This window comes from Leptopilina boulardi, unplaced genomic scaffold (assembly GCF_019393585.1).
Source record: "Leptopilina boulardi isolate dan_hultmark-lab unplaced genomic scaffold, ZJU_Lbou_2.1 LbouV2_249, whole genome shotgun sequence".
NCBI classification, from domain to species: Eukaryota; Metazoa; Arthropoda; class Insecta; order Hymenoptera; family Figitidae; genus Leptopilina; species Leptopilina boulardi.
The window spans coordinates 785,800-809,710 of NW_026137806.1; the positions used below are offsets into that span (position 1 = coordinate 785,800).

The window sequence follows — 23,911 nt, forward strand, 5'->3', positions numbered from 1 at the left end:
TCTTAATAGAAAATAAATTTTTATTTCCTTATTGGATAAAGAAGTTTAATCGATCTGATAGTTCACTTTTTTTTAATCTCCGTTAGTATCTCTGTTTTTGAAAAACTTTAATAATTTTAAATAAAATTTGATATGTAATATAAAAAGTTGTGTAAAATATATCGAGAGAGAGAAAAAAAGTAAACTCGACAAAAAAAAAGAATTTAAATTTCTCTCGTTAAATATCAACGGAAATTTCTTTGCAAATAAAACTTCCTATGTCAGATTAGACTATAACCAGCATTGGATAATTTAAAAAAAAAATCGGAAAACGAGAATGCTAATTTCTTTAATGGAGAAAAATACTTAACAAGCATGTTTTTTTTCGTTACTTGCTTTATTGATTGCAACTTAACTATATAGTAAAATAAAATTTATCACGAGAAAGCTATTTAAAGAGAAATAAATAAATTGATTTTGTTTTATATACTTATCAATCTATTTTTTCATATATAGGTATTTATTTATTATTTATCATTTATCATTTCAGAACCAAATATAATAATAATTTTTATTTGAATTAAATAAATTCTATTTGAAACAAATGCACTGAAAAAAATGTGTTTAATTCAAATTATCGGTTATTTGACTACTATCAAATAAATAATTTTTTTAATTAAATATAATTATTATTTGAGTTAATTGAATGATATTTGTTTCAAATAGAGAAATTATTAATTCAAATACAGTTTATTTAATTTAAATAAAAAATTATTTGATTCAAGTGAATATTTATTTTAATCAAATATTTTTTTCAGTATACTTTTTTAAATTGACTCAAATAATAATAAATAGATAATAAAACCTATAAACAATAATCAGTAATAATAAATTAATAAATAATAATAAATTAATAATTAATAGAAAATAATAATAAATAAAAAACAAATACAAATAAATATTTTTATTAAATTGTCTAATGAATAAATATTTAATAAATTAATAATGACAAAAAATATTTTAATTTCTATTTTTACTAATATTGCTAAATAAAATACATTTATTAATAATTAAAGTCTCATTGATAGATTATTAATAATATAATAGTAATAAATAAAATTGTACCTATAATTAATATAATAATATTTCAATTTTTTAAAATAAATTTTTGTTTTCTGTAATTTAATTTATTATATATTAATTTTTTATTTACAGAATTAAAAAGTGCCCACATATTTAAAAAGGAAATGGACCAAATAAAAAGGATCAAAATAATGGAAAAATCTCAATATCAACGATCGGTGAGTTTTTTTTTAATACTTTTTCACAATTTAATTTATACAATATTCGTTAAGATTTTTTTCTATTGAAATAAGTTTCGTAAAAAAAACGTTATTTTACATTAATTTATTGCACTATTTTATTTATTTATTGTAGAGACGAATTCTTTTTTTTTCGCGTATTTGCCCTTTATTTATGACAAAATATTAGAAAAAAAACAATTAATATAATAATAATAATGATACACTGCACCCAGAGAAATGATTTATTTGAACCAAATAAAATATATTTGAGTTAAATAAACGTATATTTGCCTCAGAGCCTACTAACTTATTTATTTGGCGTAAATAAAAATTTTATTTGTGTGACAAAAAAAATTTATTTAGTTCAAATAATCGTTTACTTTATTATATTAAATTAAATAAATATTTATTTTTATTAAAAAATATTATTTGCATTAGAAATTATTTGAGATTATATAATATATATATTTTTTTTCAAATAGAGAAATTATATTGGTTCTAAAAATAGTTTATTATTTTGGTTTCAAAAATTATTTGATAAATATTTATTTGTTAATAGTCAAGTAATCGATTATTTGAATGAAATAAATTTGTTTCCAAATTAATTGATTATGATAAAAATTATTTAGAAGAAGAAAATAGAGAGTTGAGCAGGGTCTTGAAAAACTAGATACGGTTCTGATTGAAGGAGAGATCGTACAAGATAGCAAGTGGTGGATACCGGTAAAGTGAAGTGGGTAGGTTGGGAGGGGGAGGGGGCAAGGTAGGGTAACTTGCTCGGTAATCAGGCAAGGTAAGGTAAGGTAAGGTAAAATAAAGTAATGTAAAATATATATATATATATAAAGAGGGGACTGACTGCATGGAGTCAACGTTCCGAACGGGTCAGCGACCACATCTTTTACACGTTCGCTCACTCGCTGTCCTCTTTCTCCTTCTTCAGGCTCTTCTTCCTCATTTTACCTTCTTTAAACCCCCCACCTCAACCTCTAAAATTTCTTCTTTTTTTACACATTTTTTTTTTTTTTTTTTTAATTCGACGTATATTTTTTCTTTCTGTTATTTAGTTATATATATATAAAACTATTGCTAGAAATATTATTACTAAGTTTTCGATATATATTTATATGTGTGCACGCAATCTACCTGGCTGCATACCTTTCTGCATCTTCTTTTACTTGACCGATAAGTACCTCGAGGTCGAGGCAAATTCCTTGACCGAAAGCTGTTCGCGTTCCAATTCAAATCAAAAACTCAATTTTGTCACGAATATTTCGAATTTAATTCAGATCAATATTTTTCCTATTTTCACATACATTCATTAATAATAAGTAAATTTTTGTTATTTATTTTTATAAAAAGAAAATATCTATTTTATAAAAAAAAATATTTATTATAAATAATAAATAAAATATAATATATTGAATATTATTTTAACTATATATAGAGAGATTGTATCGGATTGTGGTGCTTACATTCCGTGACCATGCCTTATAGGCTTAGCTTATGCTCTTCAAAAAAAATCCTAATCCATTATCTCCAGGTTACTATATACCTGTCAAACCGTGCCGCGATTTTCTACTGAGAAATGCATTTTTCATCTTCATCGCGTCTTTCCTCCTCCCCGGAATATTTTATATAATTATATAACTCTATAAATCTTATATAATATACAATTTTCGAAGAATTTTTTTTTACTATTCCAAATAATATTTAGATTATTAAATATACACATATATATTTATTTTATACACAGTGAAAAAAAAAATTATTTACTTCAAATAATTGTTTATACTTGAAGATTATCAAATAAATATGTATATTTGTATCAAATAAATTATGTATTTGTATTAAGAAATAATTTTTATTTTTATAAAAACAAATTTTATTCGTTTCAATAATATTTCTGTATTGGAAATAAATTCGATTTTAATTGATTCAAATAAAAAATATTTAATACAAATAAAATATCTATATATTCGAACAAAATAATTTTTATTTGAATTAAATAAATTATATTTTGCTCCAATAATTTATTTGAATTATATAAATAAATTGTATTTGCACCATAATAATTAACGTATTAGAAATAAATATATACCTTTTAATTGAATCAAATAAAAATTATTATAATTGATACAAATAAAAATTATTACATACTTGATACAAATAAAATTTATTATTTAATACAATTAAATATTTATTTTAACCAAATAATTTTTATTTAAATTAAACAAATTTTATTTGCCCCAAATAATTTCTGTTTCTATTGAACATAAATACAAATGTATTTGTATTAAGAAATAATTTTTATTTTAATAAAAACAAATTTTATTCGTTTCAATAATATTTCTGTGTTGGAAATAAATTCGATTTTAATTGATTTAAATAAAAAATATTTAATAAAAATAAAATATCTATATTCGAACAAAATAATTTTTATTTGAATTAAATAAATTATATTTTGCTCCAATAATTTTTTTGAATTATATAAATAAATTGTATTTGCACCATAATAATTAACGTATTAAAAATAAATATACCTTTTAATTGAATCAAATAAAAATTATTATACTTGATACAAATAAAAATTATTATTACTTGATACAAATAAAAATTATTACATATACTTGATACCAAAAAAAATTTATTATTTGATACAATTAAATATTTATTTGAACCAAATAATTTTTATTTAAATTCAACAAATTTTATTTGCCCCAAATAATTTCTGTTTCTATTGAACATAAATTCGATTTAATTGAATCAAATAAAAATTATTATTTGTTAATAATTAATTATTATTTGTTTGTATCAAATAATTATTATTTGAGTCAACACTGAAAAAAAAATTTGATTCAAATACCGGTTTTTTTTAGTTATTATCAAATAAATATTTACTTGAATCAAATATTTCCTATTCGAATCAAATAAATGGTATTTGATTCAAATACTGAAATATTTGATTCAAATATTATATATTTGATTCAAGTAAATATTTATTTGATAATAACCAAATACACCGGTATTTCAATCAAATAAATTTTTTTTCAGTGAATTAATTTGTTTCAGATACAGAAGTTATTGGTTTAAATACAAATTTATTTAATTGAAATAAAAATTATTTGATTCAAGTAAATATTTATTTGATAATCAAGTAATCAATAAAAAATTTATTGAATTGTTTGAATAAAACGAATTTTTTTTCAGTGTTTATAATCGACACTCCATAATCAATTTTTGCCGTATTCAGTAAAAAACAAATATTTTATAATGATATATTAAAATGTCAAGCGCATGATAAAATAATTTTTATAATCTGCTTTCAAGTAAAAGGTTTTACCAAAGTAAAATGTCAATAACATTAGTAATATGTATATATAGTGTCTTCTAAAATCATTTTCTAGAGGAAAAGAAAATAGTAAAAATCTAAAAAGGGGAAAAAAATTTTTTTTTATTTATTTATATTTATTTATTATAAAAACTAAAGATTCTAACGGCTGTTAAACGTATATATATAAATTGCGCGGCGAAAGGAAAATATATATATATATAAATATACATATAGGACTATGTATCAAGGACGAAGGGAACAACCTGGTGACCCGCACCTTCCCCCCTTTTGATTTATACAAGATATATTTCTCGATTCGACATTACCCGGTAATGGAAACGTGACAAGGCCGACCATTGTCACGAAGCTGATGAGGTCGTTCACGTTTCAGCGCAATTATTATAAATTAGTCACACGCGTTCATTTATTCTCACACTTCCAGACATATATATAGTACATGAATTTAACGAATTAGATTTTCAGACATTTACACAATTTTCTTCATTTGGGGCCCTAATAATGAATTTTCTTATAGAGAGAAATAATAAATATAATGGCTTTCAAAATTCCATCTCTGAATTTTTTTTCTTTTTTTTCAAAACAGAAGAATTCTTTTCACCTATAGAAATATTTTATTTGAACCAAATATAATATATTTGAATTAAATAAACGTATATATGTCTCAGAGCCTACTAGCCCATTTATTTGGCGTTAATAAAATTTTTTATTTATAACAAATAAAATTTTTTTTAATCAAATAAATATTTATTTGTCTCTAAGACATCATTTTTCTGCGTGTTTTTTTTTAAATTTATATTTAATAATAATAATTATCAATTATGTATAATATTAATATTATTATTATTATACGGATACATTGAAAAAAAAAAAATTTATTTGATTCAAGTAATCGGTTACTTGACTATTATATCAAATAAATATTTCCTTGAACCAAATAATTTTTATTTGAATCACATTTTTTTCAGTGTAATATTAAATATTGATGGTAATTAATATATTAAATTTTTTGTTAATTAATTTTTTTTATATTAATATAAAATGTATAATTATTAATAATATTTCTATTATACCAAAAAAAAAAAAATTTGCAATAGTTTCAAATTAATTTTTATAAAATTTCAAAGATGTTTCTCCTTAAAAATACATCACTGACTTTGTATATATGTGCGCGCGCGCGCTTTCATTTTGTACATTGGAAATTCAAATTGTCCGGCAACTTAATTCTTATGTCGATTCCATTATTTTTCTCTTTGACGTTGCATATATATATAAATACCACACAAGTTTCCTGTAAGTGTCGTGTCCATACGTTTTCTTCTCTCTTTTTAAATATTCCCATCACGTAAATTCAGCAAAAGACGAAGATGCTCATATCCTTTGTAAAAATTGTTTTGTCCATCGTCATAAGACTCGTCGTTGGCCATTTATAAAATATATACATCCTTCTTTAGGCATCTTCATTTTTTTTTTTTTTTTTTTTATATGCCTCAAATATCAAGTGCACAAGTCTCCGACTATTACGTAACTTGAAAATTGAGAGATTTGTATTCACCCTTGAATTTTTATTTTATAATTTTATATATAATAATAATAATAATAATAATAATAATAATAATAATAATAATAGTAATAATAATAATAATAATAATAATAATAATAATAATAATAATAATAATAATAATAATAATAATAATAATAATAATAATACACTCAGAGAAATTAATTTTATACTCAGTGCACTGAATAAAAAATTTATTTGATTCAAGTAAATATTTATTTGATATAATAGTCAAGTAACCGATTATTTGAATCAAATAAATTTTTTTTTCAGTGTGCCAAATAAATTTATTCATTTGTTGTAAATAAATTTTTATTTGATTTAAATAAACATTTTAATTGTGATAAATAAAATTTTTATTTACGCCAAATATATATGTAAATGGAATTGTAGGCTCTGAGACAAATATACGTTTATTTAACTGAAATATATTTATATTTGGTTTAAATAAAACATTTTTCTGGGTGTTATAATAATAATAATAATAATAATAATATAATAATAATAACATAGGAGTCAAAGGTTATTTAGTTCTGAAAAAAAATTATAAATACACCTAGAGTAATTATTTGTTGGAATCAAATAAAATATATTATTTGAGTTAAATAAACGTGTATATTTGTCTCAGAGCCTATGCTAATTTATTTATTTGACTTAAATAAAAATTTTATTTTGTCTTAAATAATTTTTTTATTGGTTCAAATAAATTTTTTAATTAAATTAAATACAATATATTTGCAACAAATAAATGAGTTAGTAGGCTCGGAGACAAATATCCATTTTTTTGAGTGTAGAAATCCTTTTTTGGCCAAAATTTTATAAAAATATATTATTCAAATCACCATAATTATATTGCAAATAATATGCTGGTTTGTAAGTTCTGATAGGGGCATAATAAAATGTGTCATATTTCATTCTTTATGTATATTATTCCAGTTAATTTTTTTTTCTGTAATTTCTCTCTCTCTCTCTCTCTTTCTCTCTTTTTTTTCACTCACTATATATATATACACGCAGGATACTGGCTTACATCTTGGTTATTATCCTTGTTCTAGATTGTCGTGAACTCCTGACATCGATATTAAAGTTGATAAAAGTACAGCGCGAGATGAATAAAAATCCTATGATGAATTTTTATTATTATTATTATTATTCATCTTTATTTATTTATTTATTTTTTTTGGTTCTATAGAGACGCAGATAAATATCTCTAAAATTTGCTGAAATTTTTTCTTTTAGAGAATATTTAATTACTCTCTAAATTTGAATTATATAGTGAAAAGTGAGCTACTAATTTAAATTAGTAAGAATTTTCACTAATTTTTAGTCACTTTTTACTAAAATTTTAGTAAAACAAAAAAAATTAAAAACTATACTAAATCAAATAGTAATATTTTACTAAAAATTAGTAAAAATTCTTACTAAGGTGAATTAGTAGCTCACTTTTCACTAATTTAAATTTAGAGAGTATTAAATTTTTTTTAGCCAAATTTTTTATTTGTTTGAATTATTATTTAGCAAAAAAATTCATTTAACCAAATTGATTTAACACTAATAAAAATTATTATAAACAATTACTACAGCAATGGAAAATAAAAAAAGTACATTGATTAATAAATTATTAATTTACTTTTTGATACAAAAAGTAATATTTTTATAATAAATTATTATTATTATTATTATTATTATTATTATTATTTTCTCTGAAACTAGAATAGAAATAATTTAGGGTTCATTTACATTTTACATGATCAGCCCTAAAATTTATTATCGGAATTTGGAAACTACTAAATGGAAAACTTTTATCCATTTTAGTCTCAAAAATTTACGGCTGACTTTATTATCCAGAGTTGTATTTGAGCCCTCTTCTATATATACCTATATATAAAAGCATCTGTAAAGCGGCGCGGTTTTTCGTTTATATGAAAGGTAGTTCAAAACAGGTGCATTATTCATTATTGATGCTCAAAAGTATATATATATATATGGAAAATTTCGTCAATTCTTGCAAAATAAAAAAATATTTCACCTCAAATCAGGATATTATTTTCCTTTTGGTTATAAAAAAAAAATTTTAATACAAATATACTCGATTACTTAACTATTATTATAAATAAATATTTACTTGAACCAAATAATTTTTATTTAACAGAAACACAGAAAATTAAAAATTAAAAAAAAAATTAAAAGTATTTGAAACAAATACCATTTAGTTGATTTAAATAATAATTTTATTTGATACAAATAAGTATATATATTTATATTTGATAATAGTCACCGATTATATTTGAATTAAATACATTTTTTTTAGTGTATATTTTTGTTATATTTAAATTTCTCAATTATTTACAAAACTATATATTGCGCCATTATAATTTATAATTTAAAAAGTCATTGAATCTATTATAAAGAAGTTTTGCTTTTATCCTGCAAATATGTATATATATATATAAGAAAATAAAAAAGGCGAAACTCTCAAAAGAAACGAATCGTGCTTTTCGATTTCGTCATGGCTTACAACTTTACAAGGACCGGTTCACTAGCTTACGTAATCATAATCCTTTTTATCTCTCTACTCTTCGTCCTGAACAAAAATTCCTTTGTTTTATTTTTCAACAAAAAAAAAAATTTTTTTTCTTTCAAAAGTTGTTTTAGATTTTATAAACTTGCGAAGATTAAAATTCCATTCATCAATAACTTCTAACATATATATAAATTTTGAAAATATTTTATTAGATTTTATTAAAATTTTATTATTTAGAAAAATATTCTTTTTGATGTTGTATTAATTTTTTTTTTTAAATATGATTTGAACCACTTTTTTGCTTTAAAAGTCCTTATATTTATAACTGTTCTCAATAAATTCCTATCCCGCGTATTGGACACCTGTCGTGAGAAAAGGAGACATGATTCTCTTAGGATCTGTTTAATACGCTCCTGTATAGAGTTTCAAAAAAAAAAAATCTATATAAACTTAGAAATTATGAATCTTTTTTCAAAATTCTCCAAATTATGCTGCAAAAAATATAAAAATATATTTTTAACTCTGAATTTTTATTTATTTGAATTTTCATTTAAAAGAATATATATTTATTTGTTCGAATTTTCATTAAGAATAATATATATATTTATTTGAATTATTATTTGATAGTAAAATTTTCCATCATATTATTGAATTTTTACCCAAAATTTCATTTATATAATATTTATATTTATAAATTTATATAATTTATTTAATTTAATCGAATTTTTATTACACATAGAACTTTCATATTTCTTCGAATAAATATTTTTTGGCTATATGGTAACGGTTGTCATGGAAACGGATTGCTATGCTAATTTCGAAAAATAAAAATTCGTCTAAAAAAATAATAATTATATATTTCAAATAAATTTTCTTTTAAAATGAAAATTCTAATTAATCAGAATTTTATAGAAGATGTGCCTCTCAGAATTCTCATTAATTTATAAATATTTAGACATTCAGAGAAATGTTATATTTGTCACTATAACTCATTTATTTGTTACAAATGTATTTCACAGTAAAAACAAAATCTTCTTTTAAGCTTATAAGTTGTCTTTTTTCAAGATGTAAACGGAAGTAGATCATATTGACTGAAAATCAGTACTCAAAAAATGTTTAAAAAGAATACTCTTATCTTACTATAAGTAAGATGTCATACGAGCTGAAATTTAGCTCTAAGCTTGTTGAAGAACTGAAATTCAGTTAGGTTTTAGACTATCATTTAGTCTTATGTTAAAAGAGGGCTGAAATTAAGCTTCCTTACAGACTGTCTTTCAGCGTTAACCTGGTGTGATAATAATCCTAAATTATGACTTAAAAGCATATTAGAATTTTGATATATATATATATTTATATTACTTATAACAATTTTTTCTAATTTATAAATTTGCATTATTTAAATGAAAATGACGAGGAACTTTTATATTTAAAAAAATCTTGTCATTTTCATTTTCAATTCTGCAAACTAAATTTAAAAAATAACATTATACGTAATATATATATATATATAAATATATAAAATTAGGAATTAACAGTTTAGAATAATTTAAGCTCTTCCAACAAGTTCCACACAGTTTTGTACTTTTGGTAATATTTAGCGACTTTTTTTCTAAATAGTATAGCTGAGACAAAGGTGAAAGATATGCGTGCTTTGCTGGAATATTCGATATTAAAAACCCAGTAAAAAAACCCATTCTTGTGAATTATAAATGAATAAAACCAAAATTAAAACACGAGAAAATCATTTCTCAACCACGCTTCACTGTACGCGTACGCTATGGCGTTTTCACAACAGACGTTTTGCCTGTGACGTCACAACTACCACTTTAAGACTCGGCGGACTGACACCCAGCTCAAGTAAAGACTTTTAAAAAGTCACTGTCGTCTTTTTTTTACTTAAGACCAGTGAATTAAAAATCAGTCGAATTATAAGCTTATTTATAGTAAGAGAACCACTAACTCTTATTTTAAGCTAATTTTCATTATTAAATAAAGTTTCTTGCTTAAAATAAGTTAAAAATTAAAGTAAGCTTACATTCGGTTTCAGATTTTGTTTTTACTGTGTTTATTTCATTTAAATAAAAACTTTATTTGAGCCAAAGAAAAATTTATTTATGACAAATAAAATTTTTATTTAAATCAAATAAATAAGTTAGTAGGCTCTGAGACAAATATATATATATATATATATACATTTATTTAACATACAAATATATTCTATTTGGTTCAAATAAATCATTTCTCTAGATGGAGAGTTTGTTTATAAATTAGACATTTTTTTTTTAATGAAAAAGCGTTTTGTTTAAATTGCACGTATAGAAATGTATTTTATTGAAACATTTGTGCGTTTCTAGAATCATATATACATATAGCCATGATAGACACACTACTGCTTGTGTTATTAGTCTCGTAAGACGTCCTCTAATCATTATATACAGAGAGAGGTCTGCAATTTGTCTGATTACACCGATTAAAAAGTTGCTGTTTACGCAATATATACGCTATTTTTTTTTTAAGTATATAAAAATTATATATGTACAAGAAATTATAAATAACTCTCGCGACGTTTTGTTATTTCTTCATTTACGCACACTATATAATGTGCCAATTTTATGTATATATTTTTTTATTCTAATATTATAAAAGAAATTTTTAATTTTTTTTTCTTCTTTTAACATTTACAATATTTTGTCGTAAAAGCTTTCTAAAATTTACAAAAAAAAAACGAAATATCTGATTATATTTTCGACTTGAAAGTCATTATGAAAGGTAATTTTCCAAAGAAAAAAAAAATGTTTTAATTCCACCAAGAAGAAATCGTATATATATATATATATATAAAAGAATAAAAACAAACAGACTTTCCAAGCGAGTCAGAGTGTATATAATTTCGTGCGGGAAGTTGCTTGTTGCTTTCGTAATGGAGGCCCACGAAGTACTACGATTCGAGACTTTGAAATCCGATTATGTAACATTTGGGATATCTGTTGATATCCAACAAAAACAAATCCTATGGTGCGAAAATAACAACAAATGACGCGGAAGTGAATTTTTCCATATATATATATACATAGGGTGATTTTTATATTCCGGACCCCCTAAAAAATTTTTTTATACACTTTTTTTTTGTTTAAAAAACGAAAATAAATCGAAATCAATTTTTTTAAAGTAACAAAAGAGAAAAATGAATTTTATTTACTAAACTCAGAAACTACAGACAGAGAAATGTTTTATTTGAACCAAATATAATATAATTGAATTGTTGCAAATATACACTCAGAGAAATATGGTATATATTTGTCTCCGAGCCTACTAACTCATTTTTATTTGTTGCAAATATATTTTATTTCATTGAAATAAAAAATTTATTTGAGGCAAAGAAAAATTTATTTATGACAAATAAAATTTTTATTTACGCCAAATAAATAAGTTATAGTAGGCTCTGAGACAAATATTTGTTTATTTAATTCAAATATATTTTATTTGATTCAAATAAATCATTTCTCTGGGTGTATTTTATTTCATTTCGTTTCACTGAAGAAAAATTTATTTATGACAAATAAAATTTTTATTTACAACAAATAAAAATAAGTTAGTAGGCTCTGAGACAAATATATATACGTTTATTTAATTCAAATATATTTTATTTAAATTCAAATAAATCATTTATTCGTGCGGGTTTAACTTTGTTTAGTCGCGCTAAAACAAATCTATATTGTTGCACTATAACAATATATATTTTGTTACTACAACAAACTTTTATAGTTGTTACAAATAAAATTTTACTTGTTGCAACAAATGTTTAGTTGTTACAAAAAAAATTTTATATTGTTATATCAACGAATATATATTGTTGTAGTATTTATGAAATTTTTACATCACACCCGCATTTTAGTTGACTGCAAAAGTTTATCTATAAGAAACCAGGTGGTTTTTATGGAGCATCTGTTTTGATTATGTAAATGGGTTTAAAATACCTACTTTTAATCAATTAAATGTATATATACATATTGTACATTGATTGTAATATTTTAAATTGTATATACACTTTATAAAATTTTAATTTCTGATGCACAAAAACTTTTAATGGTCGTATTAAGATATTAAGAATTTCATTTAACAAAATTTTATATAGAATTTATATACTTTTAGTCGAATTTTTAATTTTGTTCGAATTTATTATTTAATAGAAATTACATTTAATCGAATTTATTTATTACAGAATTATTATTATTATTATTATTATTATTATTATTATTATTATTATTATTATTTTACTATTATTAAAAGGAACGAAATTGTATTTACTCCAATAATTTCTGTATTGGAAATAAATACTTTTTAATTGCGACTCGCGATAAAAAATTATTATTTGATACAAATAAATAATTCTTTGAACCAAATAATTTAATAATTTGAATTAAAGAAATTGTACACTGAAAAAAAAATTTATTTGATTCAAATATAGTCGATTACTTATGACTATTATCAAATAAATATTTATTTGTATTAAATAATTATTATTTGAGTCAATTAATTTGTTTCAGATACAGAAATTATTGGTTCAAATACAATTTATTTAATTTAAATAAAAATTATTTTGTTCATTTAAATATTTTTTCGATAATAGTCAAATAATCGAGTATTTGAATGAAATAAATTTTTTTTTCAGAGTATTTAAATCAATAATTTCTGTAGTGAAAATAAATATCTATATATATTAATAAATTGACTCAAATAAAAATTATTATTTGGAGCAAATATACGCAATTTATTTTATACAAATAAAAGTTATTTTATACAAATAAAAGTTATTTTGTACAAATAAATATTTATTTAAATAATTTTTATTTAAATTAAATAAATTTTATTTGCTCCAATAATTTTTGTATTGAAAATAAAAATACCTTTATAGACTAAAAAAAATTATTATTTGATAAAAATAAAAATTGTTTGATGCAAATAAATATTTATTTTAATGAAATGAATTTTTTTTCAATTTTCCTTTTCGAGTAAATAAATATAATTTCTGACATATTTCGATGAAATAAAAAAAAAATTATGTAAAATGAAAATTTGTTTACATAACAAATTATTGTTATAGTACAATTCGGTTAAATGAAATTTTTTTCAATAATAATCCGAACAAATAAAAATTCGGCTAAATGGAAATTTATAAGGTAATTAAATTTCTTTGTAATGAAAATTTTAGCATAAAATAAAATAAAAATAAAATATATACTTTTATATCTAATAATACTTCTTATAACTAATAACCTAATAACTCATTTATTTGTTGCAATTATATTTTATTTCATTTCAACAAAAATTTATTTAAACTAAAGAGATATTTATTTATGACAAATAAAATTTACACCAAATAAATATATATAAGTTAGTAGGCGCTGAGACAAATATACGCGTTTATTTAATTCAAATATATTTTATTTTAAATAATTTATTTCTCTGGGTGTAGAAAGTATTAAAGATTTTTTTAATGAATATAAATATAATTTTAAAATTTAAGAAGATTTTGAAATTACAAAGTTCCCATTTTTTTTTTAAATTTATACATTTTTTTTCCTTTGATGGTGACACTGTATATACAAGGTTATGGCCGTTGTGAAGCGCGTTTATCTTGCATAACCCTGAAACATGTCCGTCATCAAAGTACATACGCGCGCATATGAAGTATGACCACATTATATGTACATATACTTTACATTTTAACTAACGAATGGGTCATTCGAGGTGAAATCAACGCGGAAAATTTCAATTTTTTTTTTCATATATACAATAACATTTTTATTATGTCGCAGTTTTCAGGCTCAAAAAGAAAATATACTGAAATTAATTCGCGCGCACAATTATATATATATATATTCTCTTCTTTTAATCACAATTCAATGGTTTTCCATTAAATAAATAAATATATACTATACTTGTCTAATTGGTATCGAATTAAAATTCTTTGAAAATTACAACTAATTGAGAATCAATTGCGGATATTGAATTAATCGGCATGTAGTGTGTGTTTTAATTACTAATTTCATTGAATTCAATATTATTATTATATATATATGTAAATGATAACACAAGTTTTAATTATAAATTTATTTAATAATAGTAAACGGCAAATACAAACAGTAAAACGAAAACCACTTTTCAAGAAAACTTTCAAAAATGTCCGTCCTGAATCGTTCTCTTGAGTACACTGCCACAGTCGCCGCTCATTTTTCCGAAATCGTCGTTTTTCCTCTCCCTCTTTTCTTCGGCCATGAGACCTTGTACCTGCAAACAAAGAAAAACCATCCCTTCCCCTTTATGGGCCTTTACCCTTGTATCTTTTATGGGACATTTCCCTTGTTTTCAGTTCGTCTCTTTTTTCTTGATTTTCTCTCAGGTAACATTTATTACCCTTGAAAGTCGTCCTCTTTGCAGAGTATCGTCTGGAGATTTTCCTCCGTATCGATATTTATTTAATACCGATTTTCAAACTATATCTTGCTGATTTCGACAATTTTATTCGTCTATTTTAACTTATACAAATTCCTAACCAAACTAAATTGAACTAAATTAACATTTTACTAAATTTACTAAAATAAACACAAATTTTCTTCTTAATTTTACCACCATTTCTTACAATCCTCCTCCTCGTACAAGGATTAAGATCCTTGTACCTCGTCTTTTTTACTTATTCTAATCAATCCAGTCGTAGGTCGTCGGAATTTCCCCCTTGCGGTTTTTACCATGACCACGCGTATTCGTCCATCGGGACCCGGGTATACGGCTTCAATTATTCCCCTGGGCCACGAACTTCTCGTTTCTTGCGGATGTGCAACAAGCACCACGTCCCCTACTTCTAGCGGGTCAGTTTCTTCGGTCCATTTTTGACGAGCGATCATTGTTGGAACATATTCCTTTAGCCATCTTTCCCAAAATTGGTCTGCAAGTCTCTGTGCCTTTAACCATTGCGATTTTGTGCATTCAGTGACTCCCCTAAATCTCGCACAGATTGCCTTCCCTGAAGATGAACCAATAAGGAAATGGTTCGGAGTTAGCGCTTCCTTTTCTTGTGGGTCTAAGGACACATGTGTCAGGGGTCGCGAATTGATGCAGTGTTCAACTTCAGCAAATAAGGTGCTTAACAATTCCTCCTTCGGAGCTTGTTCTGTCAAAATCGCTCGTAACGACACTTTTACTGATCTGACTAGTCGTTCCCATGCCCCTCCCATGTGTGGAGCTATGGGAGGTGTAAAGACCCATTTGATTTTGTTTTCAGCCGCGAATTGTAACTGTTGGTTCTTCTCCATTTCCGTAAACGCAGTTTTTATTTCCCGAGATGCCCCAACGAAGTTCGTTCCATTATCTGTAAAGATAACGCTTGGCTGTCCCCTTCGCGACATCATCCTACGTAAGGCCATTATAGCCGAATCTGCACTTAACGAGTGAACTATTTCTAAATGGATCCCTCTTGTTGAAAGGCAAGTGAACAAGGCTCCCCACCTCTTTTCCCTCCTCCTACCTACAGTGACATATAGAGGTCCAAAATAGTCTAATCCACAATTTGTGAAAGGTCGCTCATGATATGCTGTCCTAACCTCCGGTAACATTCCCATTCGAGGTGTTTTGGGTTTTTCACGCCTTAGTTTGCACAATTTGCATTTTGTACGGATGCTTTTCAACACGTTTCGAAGTCCTGTTACCCAAAATTTCTGCCTAATTTCGTTTATTACGGTCTGAATATTTCCGTGTTTCATTTCTATATGGTAATATTCTAATAACAAACGAGTGATAGGATGTTTTCCGTCTAAAATTATAGGATGACAATTCACATTTGTGCCCACTATACTGTCAATCCGTCCATTTACTATCATTAACCCATTGTCATCCAACTCGGGGGTAAGAGCACTTATTTTGCTAGTCACTTTAATAGTGCCTTTTCTTTGTAACGTCACAATTTCCTCAGAGAAACTCTCCTTTTGAGCTTGTTTCAAAAGTAAATTTTCCGCCCTGATGTAATATTCTGCAGTTTCCTCAGATTTGTACTTCTTAGTCCATATCTGTATTCCTGTTATTAAGCGAGCCGTACTTCCAAGCAATCTTTTCCAACTACAAAATTTGTTGTAATCTGGAAGACACGCTTTCTCACTGACCTTTAGGACTGATACAATCTTTCTTTTTTCTGATTCAACCTCCGGTGCTTGTGACAATTTTAAGCTTTTCTGTATTGGCCATGCATCCTCATTGAGAGTTAAAAAGGAAGGTCCATTAAACCATGCCTTATTTGTGTGGATGGGTATTCCAGTAAATCGGGTTGCATAATCTGCTGGGTTCATATCGGTTGGTACCCATTTCCACTCTAAAGGATTTGTCGACTCTGCAATTTCCCCTAATCTATGTGCTACAAACGTGTGAAAATCGCGCGGAGAGGATTTTATCCATGCTAAAACTGTCTGCGAGTCACTCCAAAATACGCGTTGGTAGATTGGTACCGTGTGTTCATCGCTTATAGTTTTCGCTAAACGGGTTCCTAATAATGTAGCCTGTAATTCGAGTCTGGGTATAGATAACGGTTTTAAAGGAGCAACTCGACTTTTACTCGCTATTATACTGGTTTCTACCGATCCATCCTCGAATTCCGTTCTCCAATAACCTACGCACGCGTATGCTTTCGTACTCGCGTCACAGAATATGTGGAGGTCGCGTTTTATTTCCCTTTTGGACTGAGACACGTAACATCTTGGAATATCGCAAAGGGAAACCTCACGCAATTCTCTAAACCATTTCTTCCATTTCTCGAATTCCGCCTGACCTATTTTTTCATCCCATTCGATTTTATTTGCCCACACATCTTGCATAATTATCTTTGATTGAATTAAAAGAGGTGCTATTAACCCCAATGGATCGTAAATTGACATTATAATCTTTAGAAAAATCCGTTTAGTCGGTATTTCGTTGTGATCTTTAATATTCTCGGATATACCCGATAAATTTACGTTAAATCGAAAAACATCCTTCTCTGTATCCCATCTTAAACCCAAAACTTTCTCGAGATTTTTATCTAATAGCGCGTTTTGTCCCAAATTAACTTCAACCCCGAAATGTTTATCTGCTTTATTTACCTCGATAGCTACTTGTTTGTTATTACTAATCCATGTGTGCATCTCAAACCCCCCTTTGGAATTTATATCCTCTATGTCCTTTACCGTGGTGATTGCTGCATCTGGAGTCTCATAACTATCTAAGAAGTCATCGACATAACTACTGTTTAGTATAGCCCAAACAGCTTCCGGCATACTTGATTTGAATTCTTCCGCGTTTTTATTTTTTACATATAGGGCACTGGTCGGGGATGCTTTAGATCCGAATATCAAGGAGCTCATAACATATTCGTCGGGTTCTCTTGATCTATCATTTTTTCTCCACAAGAATCTTTGTGCGTCACGGTCCTCTAAACGTAATTTAACGCGCAGAAACATGTCTCGTATATCCCCTTTTACCGCCACAGGATGTTGTCGGAACCTCATGAGTACCCCAATAAGATTTTTTAGCAAGGTCGGACCGGCCATCAAGAAGTCGTTTAATGAATACCCTTCATACCTTGCCGCCGCGTCAAAAATTATTCTTACCTTCGTTTCGGTCTTATTTGGAACCCCAAAATGAGGTATATACCAGGAGACGTTGTTTTTAGGCACATCATCTAATTTCTCTGCATATCCGCATTTTATAAATCTATCCATTTCCTGATAATACAGTGACGCGAATTTCAGGTTTTTATCTAATTTCCGTTCGAGACTTTGTAATCGCTTTAAGGCCATGTCTTTGCTCCCTATATTATTTGGCGGTTGCTTTTCCCATAACAAACCTGTTTCCCATAGACATGACGAAACACGGCGGGTAGTTTTTTCTAATATTTCATTTGCTTTGATATCCTGGAAATTTACTTTTCTTTTATTTTCGATTCCTAATGATTCTATTTGAAAATAATTTTTTACTAAATCGTGTAATTCGGTGTCTATTTTTTCAGATTTTTGTTTGTCCTTTTTTTTATTTGTATCTTTTTCTACCGTACAAACTGTGTATATCTCTGTGTGTTTTGATATCGAATTTATTCGCCCATGAACGACCCACCCGAGTGGTGTTTTTGAAGCAATCAATGAATTTACGTCTAGCATATTTATTTCGTTTACCCGCAACAATTCCCAGTTGTCTTGACCTATGAGTATTAAGGGGACCGCTTTGAAATAAGGTTGAATATCCAATTCTCGTAAATTTTTAGAATTAGCTATGGTATTTTCGCTAATAGTTTGGCTTGGTAAAGAAATATCAGATATCGCGTGTACGTTTTTCAAGACAAATTCTTTCCCTTTCCCTTTTATTTTGAAGGAAACTCTTTCAGTTGTTGTTCTTAAAAACCCTAATTTTCCTATTCCCTGAATTGTTAATTCTACCTGCGGTCCCTGCGCCCCTATCACATTTGCAAGTTTTTTGTCTATCATTGTAATCGTGGACCCATCGTCTAGTAAGGCATATGTTTTAAGGCTTTTAATTGGACCTATTATCGTCACTGGGATAATTTTTAAGTAACCTGATTCTTGGGCTTGTCATGATGTTGTTTGGACAGATTCTGTTGTTTCGGGCTTAGAACTATCTTTCTCTGACTCTATGTCACCGTTTCCTGATGATTTTCGCTTGCTATCGGTCTTTTTCATCCGGTGCAATAATCTATTGTGTTTTTTCCCGCATTTTTCCGTATCGCAATATTTCATTTTACACACCTTGCAAGAATGTCCTTTGTTTAAGCAATTAAAACATACTCTATTTCTTTCTACCCATTTCCATCTATCATCGATGGAAAGATTTTTGAAACCATAACATTTCGTAATTTTATGATTTTCTTTATTACAATAAGTGCATTTCTTAATTTTTTCTTTTTCTTTATTTTTATCTTCCCCCACTGATGATTCACAAGAGGTAGAAACTAAAACCGGATGTGGTCTCTGATTCCCTTTATGATTCGTTTTATTATTTTCTTTTATATTTGTCTGATTATCTAACGATTTAATGTGATTTGTGCCAGCCTTACTGGACATTTCTGCCTCGGAGTATAAATAATTCGACAAACTCACTAATTTCGGTTCCTCTAATCTATCTTCAGTCATGTAACGATTGTATCCGTATACCAACGTACTCGGTATTTTCGTAATAATTTCGCGTACTAAATCGGGATTATGAAGCTGTCCAATATGTTTTACAGCCTGTATCGCGGCAACGGCGTTACGGACCTTCGTTGCGAATGTCACGAGATCGATCTTCCCGCTTTGTATTTTCGGTAATTTTTTAATATCCTGGATAATCTTTTTAACTACAATTTCCGGATTTCCGAATCTAAGTTCTAACATTTTCATGACATTATTTGCATCATTATCTGTGATTATTAAAGCATCGACGGCCTCCCTCGCCTCCCCCTTTAGTGCCTGATGCAAACGCGCCATGTTTTCCTCGTTCGAATATTTCCCTAGGTTCGATGTCAAATCGAATGCTTGTTTAAACCGTAACCATTCCACTGGATCACCAGAAAACGATGGTAACTCTTTTCCGGCTGTCATTCGACTAACGAACAAACGTGAATCATTTGTGTTGCGCGTCGCTTCCCCTAAAATACCTAACGTCTCTATAAGTACACGATTAACATCGAAGCCCGTATTGTTAACCTCGTTTACACGTTCTCCACCCATCGCCCTCGAGGTCGACGGCTCCATTTGCTGATTTGAAACCACCTCATGTGGGTTGGGGTCAACAGAATTTGGAACCAATAGCACATCAGGACGAGGCGAGTTCACACCGTCTACAGCCGAACCGCTCCGAGCAACGTCCTCACGCCAGTTTTCGATGTATTTTCTACCCCTAGCGCCAAAAACGCGTGCGTCACCCGAGGACGCCAATGCCCGATTTTCGAGTTCCCTGTCCGACGACCTATGATTTAATGATCTAAAACTATTACGCCCTTCCGACCTATATTCGGAACTTAGGCCCTCGCCTCCTGCTGTCTGTGCGGCTAGACGCTCATCTATCAAGTCTAATTCTATCCTTTCTCTTTCGGCTAACATTGAACGTCTAACTTGAGCACGTTCTTCGGCAGCCCTCGCCATTAATAATGCATTTCTATTTGATGAACTTTCTGATAAATTTGATCTACTTACATATGAATGATGAGATCTGTTTCCACTAAATGAGTGAAGTCTACTTACTAGAGATGATCTTGAATCATTTGCACGTGACACCCTCGGTCCTCCCGCCTGTCTTACCCTGGATCGGCTTCTATGTGAAATCGTTGTTCCCGTCCTGTTTGATCCTGGAGAAGGCGGCTCCATTGTACGTGTTTCCGAACTTCCATCACCTTCCGATCTTGAGTCCGTTCTTCTACGTTTCGATGGGGTAGGCCCCTCGCTTCCATCCATCTTCTTTTTAGTATATCACACGCGTAATTTAAAGGGATCTAAATGTCCCCGGTTATTTCCCGGGTTTCGGCACCAATTTGTAAATGATAACACAAGTTTTAATTATAAATTTATTTAATAATAGTAAACGGCAAATACAAACAGTAAAACGAAAACCACTTTTCAAGAAAACTTTCAAAAATGTCCGTCCTGAATCGTTCTCTTGAGTACACTGCCACAGTCGCCGCTCATTTTTCCGAAATCGTCGTTTTTCCTCTCCCTCTTTTCTTCGGCCATGAGACCTTGTACCTGCAAACAAAGAAAAACCATCCCTTCCCCTTTATGGGCCTTTACCCTTGTATCTTTTATGGGACATTTCCCTTGTTTTCAGTTCGTCTCTTTTTTCTTGATTTTCTCTCAGGTAACATTTATTACCCTTGAAAGTCGTCCTCTTTGCAGAGTATCGTCTGGAGATTTTCCTCCGTATCGATATTTATTTAATACCGATTTTCAAACTATATCTTGCTGATTTCGACAATTTTATTCGTCTATTTTAACTTATACAAATTCCTAACCAAACTAAATTGAACTAAATTAACATTTTACTAAATTTACTAAAATAAACACAAATTTTCTTCTTAATTTTACCACCATTTCTTACAATATATATTGAGAATCTGTTATTAAAATCTAATCATCGTTGTGTAGAAATATAACCCGAGGGCAATATTTGAATCCAAGTTTATATCTGTATTTCGTTTGAGAACCCCGGTTATTGACCAGCGTGACAAGTGTCTCAGGCATCAGAGAGAGAAAGAGAGGTTGTCCTTGTCACCTATTCACCTTTGTTCACCTGTTTCGTTCATTTTGAAAATTTTTCATTTACACAGATATCGGACATTTTATAAAAAAAGAAAAAAACAATGTTTTGCATTTAAAAAATTCTTTTTCAATTAGGTAATAACTGTTTTTTAAAAAAAGAATTTAAAAAATAATTTTGTAAAAAATTGAGTCTTTTTTTGAAACTAAAATTGAGTCTCGATTATATACACTCAGAGAAATATGGTATATATTTGTCTCCGAGCCTACTAACTCATTTTTATTTGTTACAAACACAGAAAATTAAAAGGCATTAAAATAAGCTGCAACGCTTATTATTTTAATCCAAGTTTGCTTATTTTAATACCAAAATAGATTAAAATAAGCAAAATTAGATTAAAATAATAAGCGTTGCAGCTTATTTTAATGCCTTTTATTTGTTGCAAATATATTTTATTTCATTGAAATAAAAAATTTATTTGAGCCAAAGAAAAATTTATTTCTGACAAATAAAATTTTTATTTACGCCAAATAAATAAGTTAGTAGGCTCTGAGACAAATATTTGTTTATTTAATTCAAATATATTTTATTTGATTCAAATAAATCATTTCTCTGGGTGTATAACATCTAAATATTTACCGTAGTTTATGTATAATGAAAGTTTATTTTTGTGACAAAAAAGAAATTTAATAAATTAAAAAATTGAAATTATTATACTAAATGAATAAATAATATAATAATTATAATAATAATAATATAATAATTAATCAATGAGAACAATATTACACTGAAAAAAATATTTATTTGATTCACCCAGAGAAATGATTTATTTGAATCAAATAAAATATATTTGACTTAAATAAACGTATATTTGTCTCAGAGTCTACTAACTTATTTATTTGGCGTAAATAAAAATTTTATTTGTCAGAAATAAATTTTTCTTTGGCTCAAATAAATTTTTTATTTCAATGAAATGAAATATATTTGCAACAAATAAATGAGTTAGTAGGCTCGGAGACAAATATACCATTTCTCTGAGTGTTCAAATACACTCGATTACTTGACTATTATCAAATAAATATTTATTTATTTGTATCAAATAATTATTATTTGACACAATTAAATTCTATTTTGATTCAAATACAGAAATTATTGGTTCAAATACAATTTATTTAATTCAAATAAAAATTATTTGATATAAATAAATATTTATTTGATAATAGACAAGTAATCGAGTATTTGAATCAAATAAATTTTTTTTCAGATTCTTTGGTACAAATAAAAAAAGAAAAAATAATTATTATTTTATATATATTAATTAAATTAATTAATTTTTTTGTATTAAAAAAAAATTTATGTTAAAGAAACAAAAATTATGTTTCAGCTGACGATTTTCTGTTATAATTAATAATTTTCTCTCTCTCTCTCTCTAAAAAGTAAAATATATATTTTAATGAGAATTTTAAACGAAGAAAGTCGAATGAAAATGAGAAATTAAGTTTTGATGGAATAAATCAAAAGTTTCATCAACTATGATTCCAGAAAAGACGGTTCACCGTAAGTCTAACGGTGTAGCGAGACTGCAGCGTATCGTAAAAGGGGGCATTCCGACATTCTATCTTTCGCCGAGTTTGTTCGCCACAGCGAATTTCATGGCGCGGAACAGTCTCGGCGCTTGTATATATATATATAAAGGCAATGAAAACGACTCCCGGTTCAGTCTATATATTTATATATATATATATATAAATATATCGATATATATAGCGGAATCAAAATCAGAAATGATTTAATCTTTTTTTTCAAATATAGTCACACTATATTTAATTTTGTAATTTATATAATAATATTTAAATGGAAAAACTTTCACTATACACTGAAAAAAAAATTTATTTGATTCAAATAATCGATGACTATTTTTCAAATAA

The 23,911-nt window shown here is 26.8% G+C and overlaps 2 protein-coding genes across 2 annotated transcripts in view; one reads left to right on the plus strand and one right to left on the minus strand.

Moving 5' to 3' along the window:
- The window catches only part of LOC127280673 (RNA-binding protein fusilli), a 63,002-nt gene that overhangs the window by 513 nt on the left and 38,578 nt on the right, over window positions 1-23,911 (plus strand). Inside the window, exon 2 of the mRNA XM_051303844.1 lies at window positions 1,195-1,280. The gene's annotated coding sequence lies outside the window, so the exon portion shown is untranslated. The remainder of the gene's footprint in view (window positions 1-1,194; window positions 1,281-23,911) is intronic.
- Window positions 15,386-18,541, minus strand: LOC127280693 (uncharacterized). The gene has a single exon (XM_051303881.1). It carries the CDS (start codon window positions 18,539-18,541, stop codon window positions 15,386-15,388), a length of 3,156 nt encoding a protein of 1,051 aa, XP_051159838.1.